The sequence below is a fragment of the Beta vulgaris genome, chromosome 9, assembly GCF_026745355.1.
Source record: "Beta vulgaris subsp. vulgaris cultivar EL10 chromosome 9, EL10.2, whole genome shotgun sequence".
NCBI lineage: Eukaryota > Viridiplantae > Streptophyta > Magnoliopsida > Caryophyllales > Amaranthaceae > Beta > Beta vulgaris.
Window position 1 is genome coordinate 51193813 of NC_079210.1, and position 8321 is coordinate 51202133.

Genomic DNA, 8321 nt, shown 5'->3' on the forward strand with positions numbered 1-8321 from the left:
ACTTATGTGTAAGTAACCCAATACGAGGTCAGCCTAAAGAAAATTCATCTTACCACCGATCTCAAAAAGGAAAAAAAAAAGTATGCAAAGATAATTACTTTTTGGTATTTTCTATCAAAGGAAAGAAATAGTCTTTAAAAAGTTGATACTAGAGTGTAAATCATAACCGTTTATTTTACAAGGTCGTAACTTTTATTTATATCGTATTTCGAGAGTTCTCTTTCTGAACCAAAATTATTAAAAAATAACGATCTAATTTCAATATAAAAATAAATCTAATAATTAAATGAATTGAACACAGAAAAAAATTAACTTAGTCATTATTGAGCTAATTCTCTTTTTAATATTAGACTTACCATTTGCTGATTTGAATTTAAAAGTAAACGATCTCTTATAAGAAAAACTCCTTTCCGAAACGATTTTTCAGCTTAATTGATTCACAAAAGCATATAACAGTAGAATATAAATCGATGACATATAACAAAAACTAAAACCATATATTTCATCCGAAGAGGATCTTGATAGAAACAACATTACAATCACACCCTTCATTCCTACCAAGTGACAAATAAAAAAGTGTCACTCTTTATACTCTTTTTGTAATCAGCAAAGCCCAAAAGGGCCCAAACGAAAAGTAAAACACAACATAAGATCAACAAAGCCCAAAGAAACAAACAACTAAAACACAAAACAAAAGCCCATTACTATCAAAAGGCCCAACAGACTTGTTTATGGCCTAGTAGTAGTCCTAGTTGTAGTAGTTTTAGTAGCTTGATAATTTGGGTCATCCTCCTCTTCAGCCTCACCCATTCCAAAAGTACTCTTAACAGCATCAGCAGCACCTTGAGCCATGCTCTTCACTTGATCACCTGTCCTTTGGAGTATTCCTCCTGTTTTCTCACTACCGGCTTCCGCCGTCTCTTTCGCCGATTCCGCCATTTCGGAGGCCTTCTCCTTAGTGGTTTGGGCCGCACCATACGCCTTGTCCTTCGCTGCTTGGGCCTTTTCGGAGAGGTACCCTCCGGTTTGGTCCTTGGACCTTTGGGCCTGTTCCTTAGTGGATTGGGCTTTGTCAGATGTCTTGTCTTTTGCTTCTTGGGCTGTCTCCATTGTCTTGTCCTTGGCTTGTTGGGCCTTGTCCTTCATTGCTTCAGCTGCCTCACTTGTCTTACCCATCATTTGATCAGTCTTCTCCTGTGAATGAGCCCAATGATCATTGTTAAATTAATAATCAGGATTTGTTTCTTTCTTTAAAATTTTTATACATAGGTTAAAAGTTTCAAAGACTTTATCAAAAATGAAATGTAATTCAATAAGATTTTATTTAGAAATAATAAATAAAAATAAATTCTGAAAATAGAAAATAGCATGTAAGATTTTTAGTATAAACTTTTTATACGATATTATCTTATATAGAAATTTTAATGGTCTAAGCTAGACAAACCCATTTTTATATTCAGTATAGATATACAGCTCCAAATATTAACTCTTCTAACATATTAAGGGTTATTTATTTTATGATTCCAGATTCAATCGTTTAACAAGCCATTCTTAAATTTAATGTGAAAAACAATGATAAATTAAAGTTGACAAATATAGGATTTACAGTGGTGGTAGTGGATATTTTCCGCCACTAAGGACTAAGGAGTAAGGAGCATTTAGTTCAAAAATTAAAACAAAATTGATAATGTCAAAGGACCAACTCAATCAAAAGTTTAAGAAAAACAAAGGAAGGGTGAATGAGATTCGAACCCGTAACCTTTTTGTCATCACCTCTTAAAAAAGTCAAATGACCAACTCAACCAGAAATTCAAACTGATAATTAAGACCCCAAAAATAAATTTATACTCTATCATATAATAATAACACCATCTCCTACAACCATTTTTCATATGTAAAACATACATCTATATTTTCTATACTCTCTCCATTCCAAAATATACTTCTTATTTTGTTTTATAAAATCTTCCCTACGTATCTTTAACCTATAATATCTTTTATTTTATATTAAAAAATATAAAAAAAATTAATATTATAATTATATACATTGAGACTAGTCTAACAACATCCACGGATATTTTATTGTAACATTAGTAAAAATATATACTCCAAGTTTTTAAAGTTTAATTCCAAATTAGTAACAAAAACTATATTTTAAGACGAAAAAAATATTAAAATATGGATGAAAATTAAAATATATTTCCATAAACTATAAGATAAAGTATATAAAATCATAAAATTAAGCTAAGAAAATGCAAGTGTTAATTAATTACCTCGGCTCGGCCAGTAGTTTCACCAGCCCTGTAGCTTTGACGGTGGGATGCCATGATTCACTTGTTTTTTTTGGTTTCGGATGAACAAACAAAAAGTAACAAAAACTATAGAAACCACGATATCAAAATGCTTTTTGTTGAATAAAAGTGAAGTTGATAATATTTGATTTGAGTTGAGGTGCTGCTTGGTTGCACTTCCTTATTTATAAACTTTGCATGCTTGTTTAAATTAAGACACGTGTCTTGCTTTCGACACGTTGCATGATACGTCATACGTGCCATGCAATTATTAGCTGCTACGTGCTACCGCGTTTTTACTTTCTCGTTATCTTAACAAGATATAGATAGAGTTTTTCATTCTTATTTTAATTGCAATTTTGCTTATACTAAGTTTAGTAACACGTGGACTCTTTCTCATCACTACTTATTTGTTTGTTTCTAAAACTGACTTGGTTTAATATCTGTCTACCCACCTCAATGTCCCCCGTGGTAATCAACTAGTACTTGATCAAGTAATTTGATATGTATCTCACAATTTTGAGATTGTAGGATTAAATTTATTCATTAGAGATACTTTAAGGATCGTGATTTCTCCTAATCATTTTCGATCTATTTTTAAAAGGTCTTGCCCGCAAACCTGAGTTGGGTTAACTTGAATAAGGTTCCGGTTTGACTAGGACGCTTTCTCCTTACCGTACAAAAAAAATGTTCCTCGTTGTTGCTCCAATGAAACCGAACAAATAAAAAGGTAATATTTCTATTTTCTACAACATTATCGCCTTATTGGCCCTTTTTCTTGGATTAATTGATAAGAATAATTCCACCTTTGTCCGTTCTTCTTGGATTGGTCCTAACTTTTGATAATCTAGCAATAATCCCACCTTTATATAGAATCTGCTCAGAATAGGTCTTTTCAACCTATGACCTGTTTGACGAGTTAAAAATTGTTTTGACTTTTTTTAAAAGTTGTTAATTCACTTTTAAAAATTGCCTAGCCCAAACCCCACCTCCTCCCCCGCCCCACCCAACCCCAGTAGCCACCCACCCATGCCTCATACCTCCCCTGATCGCACAAAGCCACCCACCCATTCTCGACACCACCAGCCTTCCTCCGACACCAAATTCGCTACCTCTAGCTCGATACCTCACTCAACTCCCATCTGGTTTCCAGACAACACCACCATTCCATGACACCTCACATTACCCCCACCCCCACCCATTTTTATTCTTAAATTTCTAATGGCTTTTGCAATTCTCTATTAGTGGGGACGAGTCTGAGTCAGTGCATCATGCAATTCAAATTTTATGGGCCCTAGGCAAAATAAAAAAAATGGACCCCATCTAAAATAATTTTAAAATTGTGATTTCAATAGAAACGCTAGAAATATAATTTAAAGTAGTATATTTTATTGCATCATGTTAATAACATATCTTCAAACAAAACTCAAATACAAAGGAATGTTAAATTGGAGAATTTTTTTTTCCCGTTAACATTGATTTGGGAAAGTAGGCAAAGAAAGTTTTCGACTCTTCAATTTTTGGGAAGCATTTGATATTTTCCATGAGAAATAATGGTGAAATCAGTTGGAATATGAGAGGAATTGAATGAGATTTGGAGAAAAACAGTAGATGGAGATGAAAGGCCATGGAATATTGGAATTTGAAAATAGGAGGAAATTAATGATTTCTCTCTCTCTGACATTCCTTTTCCTTCCTGGCTTCTTCTATAATAATCAGTTTGCTTATGGATGATGGGAAGCTTATATCACGTAGCTTAATTATGACTTGTTATTTTTAGTTTGGGCCCCTTTGGTTGATGGGCCTTAGGCCATGGCACTTCTTGCCTACCCTCAAATCCGGGCCTGGTCTGAGTGGGGAATGTGAGCAAGGGTGGAGATTTGGGGAAGAAGATGTAGTAAGGGATAGCGATGTTGTGTGCGGAAGGGCTGAGAAAGGGTGGTAGGGGCAGGGAGGGGTTGGGCTAAGGTGGGGAGATGGGTGGTTGCAGGGGAAGGGTGATGCATGCTTAGGCTGGGGTGGGGGTTGGCTGACTGGTTGGGGTTTGTAGATTTCTTTTTCTTAAAAGTAAAGTGATAATTTTTATAATTAGAATTAGAGTTTAATTATGAAATTAGGTTTAAAATGTACTTAAGTAGCTGTTAATTACGTTATTAGGATAGTTTACCTAGATTTGAAGGTTACTAACAGGTAAAGACCCCTTTTGAGCAGATCCTCTCGAAAGGTGGAATTATTGCTGGAATATCAAAAGTCGGGACTAATTTGAGAAGACCGGACAAAGGTGGGATTATTTCCATCAATTTATCCTTTTGTTTTTACAACGAACAATTTTCTTTTCTCGTGAAACCCAAAATTTGAGAAGACCGGACAAAGGGCTTGGCACAATTTGCATTGCCTCGAAAAGCCTCTCAACACCCTATTTGTTCATTTCTCGTGAAACCTAAAATTGCCTCGAAATAAACGTAAAGGCATCCATATATTCGTTCCAAGCCACATGACTCCTTTTCAATGACCTACCATGTCCCTAGGAGGCATCCCGCGGCGTTCGGAGCTCAGCCCCCGGGAAAGTCCGAAAGCATGTATTATAACCTTCAATTTTGGCTGTTTTGGGACATTTTAGGACTTCTCCGGACTTGATCATATTCTCTCCCGAAACATTCCTAGGAGAGCCGACGTAACTTGTAACGTTGCGCGGGTGTTTGGCACTATTTGCATTGCCTCGAAAAGCCTCTGAACACCCCATTTGTTCATTTCTCATGAAACCCAAAATTGTTTGGAAATGAACGTAAAGGAATCCACATATTAGTTTCAAGCCACATGACTCCTTTCCAATGACCTTCCAAGCCCTTAGGAGTGATCCCGTGGCGTTCAGAACTCGGACCCCGAGAAAGTTCGAAAGCGTGTATTATAACCTTCAATTTTGGCTGTTTTGGGACATTCTAGGACTTCTCCGGACTTGGTCATATTTTCTCCCGAAACATTCATAAGAGAGCCGACGTGACTTGTAACGTTGCTCGGGTGTTTGACACTATTTGCTTTATTTGTCTCGAAAAGCCTCTGAACACCCCATTTGTTCATTTCTCGTGAAACCCAAATTGCCTTGAAATGAACGTAAAGGCATCCACATATTCTTTCCAAGCCACATGACTTCTTTTCAATTACCTCGCAAGCCCCTAGAAGTCAACTCGTGGCATTCGGAGCTCGGATCCCGTGAAAGTCCGAAAGCGTGTATTATAACCTTCAATTTTGGCTTTTTTTTTGCGACATTTTAGGACTTCTTCGGACCTGGTCATATATTTTATCGAAATATTTCAAGGAGTGCCGGCGTGACTTGTAACGCTGCGCGGGTGCTTGGCACCATTTGCATTGCCTTGAAAAGCCTGTGAATACCCCATTTGCTCTTTTCTCGTAAAACCCAAAATTGACTCGAAATGAACGTAAATGCATCCACATATTTGTTCCAAGCCACATGAGTCCTTTCTAATGACATCCCAATCCCCTAGGAGTCATCCCGTGGCGTTTGGAGCTTGGATTCTGGGAAAGTCCGAAAGCGTGTATTATAACCTTCGATTTTGGCTTTTTTTTGCTACATTTTAGGACTTCTCCGGAGCTGGTCATATATTCTCCCGAAACATTCCTAGGAGTGACTTGTGACTTGTGACGCTATGCGGGTGGTTGGCACCATTTGCATTGTCTCGAAAAGCCTGTGAACACTCCATTTTTTCTTTTCTCGTGAAACCCAAAATTGACTCGAAATGAACATAAAGACATCCACATATTTGTTCCAAGCCACATGACTCCTTTCCAATGACGTACCATGTCCCTAGGAGGCATCCGCGGCGTTCGGAGCTCGGGCGCCGAGAAGTCAGAAAGTGTGTATTATACCTTTCAATTTGGCTGTTTTTGGGACATTTTAGGACTTCTACGGACCTGGTCATATATTCTCCCGAAACATTCCTTGCTGACATGACTTGTAACGCTGCGCGTGTACTTGTTACCATTTGCATTGCCTCGAAAGGCAATGCCCTATTCAATAGAACATGTTAGACGTGCAAATAACAAACGATTCATTTTACATTTGTATTAATTAAATATGCAAACGATTTTGTATTTTCTATATAGAGTAAGAGGAAAAAGAAACAAAAATTATGGGATCATATCACCTTAAAAGGAGATTGATCGAGCAATCTATTAAGGACTACATAAATTATTAGAATCAGCGGTCTAATTTTATGTATAAATCCAAGCCTTCATTCACCGAACATGTCAATTCCATCTCACTCTCAACCAACACTATACTATATCCTTAGACTTTTTGCACCAACATAGTTGACATTCTTTTTTCCTTCCTTTGTTTCGCTTTGAATCTCGAACTACAACAAACAACTTAAAAAATAATCCGACAATCTTACCGAAAAAGATTAAACTAGTCATTAAATAGATTAGATTAACTACTAGATACTAAAGAATGTAATTACTGAATGAAAAAATTGATCACTAAATAAATTAAACTATTCATTATATTCAGAAAAGTGATCCATTCTATGCTTAATATTGGACTTGTACCCTTGTGTAATTTTAAATTAAGAGTAGATGATCTCTTATAAGGCGACCGATAAAGATTATCAAAAAAGAAATTGGATTAATTATTTGAGATTAGAGAAACATGTAATGAGATTCCAATAGAAATGTTATCCCTTGTAGCTTAATTATATGTATACTAGCAATTTATGCACGCGATGCATACCTCATTTTTTTAAACACAAATTTTACCTTTTTTAGGCATTAGCAAGGGTAAAATTTGATCCATGATCCCAAAATTGTAACCGGAAAGTATAAACTAAATTCCCTTTTTTTTTTCCTTGTCTAACTTCTAAATTCTGTTTTCACACATTGATATTTATAATTTTCATCATTTTAAAATTTGTCCTTTTCTAAATTTTAACACTTTGAGCTTCAATTATATTTGAAATGAAATTTTAAATTATTCATACACAATTTGATATTGGTTTTTATTTTAGAAAAACAAAAATTGTTACTTTTCGCAAATCAATGTAGTTTTTTTTTTTTCTGAAAATGGATTTTTGCAAAAGTTGTTCGTAAAAAGTTTGATATTGTTTTTTTAAAAAAATAATAATTCTGAACATGGATTTTTTGCAAAAGTTTTAGGCAAAAATTTTAATATTGGCATTTTTTATAGAAAGAACTAAATTTGTTTTATATGAAAATGAATTAAATTTAAGTCTGATTGTATAAAAGCCCTTTTGAACTCATTGATATCATCTCCATTTTTTTAACTACATAATAGTCGACTAAGTTGTTATTGTTTATTCAACTAATGTGAAATAATTTTGAAGGTTAAAAGAATTGTGTACCTTTTTGGAAGTTCGCAAATTGCCGATGGATGAATGTGTGATATCACCGTCAAAATATTATGTTTTTCTCAGATTTGTGTTTATAGGTAACTTTTGTGAGTATGTAATTGTGAATGGTTATTGAGAATAGTGATTTGTAAATATTTGTTGAAAATGTTTTTGTATGTAATGACGTTTTAGGTTATTAATTTTAGTTTGTATATTAATTTTCAGTTTTAATAAAGTTTCCTGATTATTTGAGTGATTTGCATTTATAACGTGATTTTCCCAATTGTATGAGTGATTTGTAAAGTTTAGTCTTTTAAGTGATTTGTGAGTGAGTGTTGTAAATTAATTTTCGTTAGTTTTCTTTGAGTGTTGATTTTGATTTTGACATTACTTTTGTAATTTAGAAAGAAAAGGGGGGCAAATTAGGCATTTCAAAAGAGGACACCGTTGCTCCCCCTTCCCTTATATAATAGAGATTGACAAAACTACTGCGTGGCATATTGAACTCAATCTTTTCAAAGACGCCTCCTTTGCAAATACTGCGATTTATTTAGAGATGGAAATAAATATAAGCAAAGCATACCGTACAAAACAGTGTAGCTCACTTTGTTAACTTTATTTTATAATCATTTTCAAAATATTGTTAGATGAAATGCCCCTAAATCGC

The 8321-nt window shown here is 34.8% G+C and overlaps 1 protein-coding gene across 1 annotated transcript; it reads right to left on the reverse strand.

Moving 5' to 3' along the window:
* Positions 1–476: 476 nt before the first annotated feature.
* On the reverse strand, positions 477–2451 carry LOC104904610 (late embryogenesis abundant protein Dc3). Its single transcript, XM_010692907.4, has 2 exons — positions 2274–2451; positions 477–1194 (listed from the first exon to the last, which is right to left on the reverse strand). Exons 1-2 carry the CDS (start codon positions 2325–2327, stop codon positions 730–732), a joined length of 519 nt encoding a protein of 172 aa, XP_010691209.2. The 5' UTR covers positions 2328–2451; the 3' UTR covers positions 477–729.
* Between the last annotated feature and the right edge of the window lie 5870 nt (positions 2452–8321).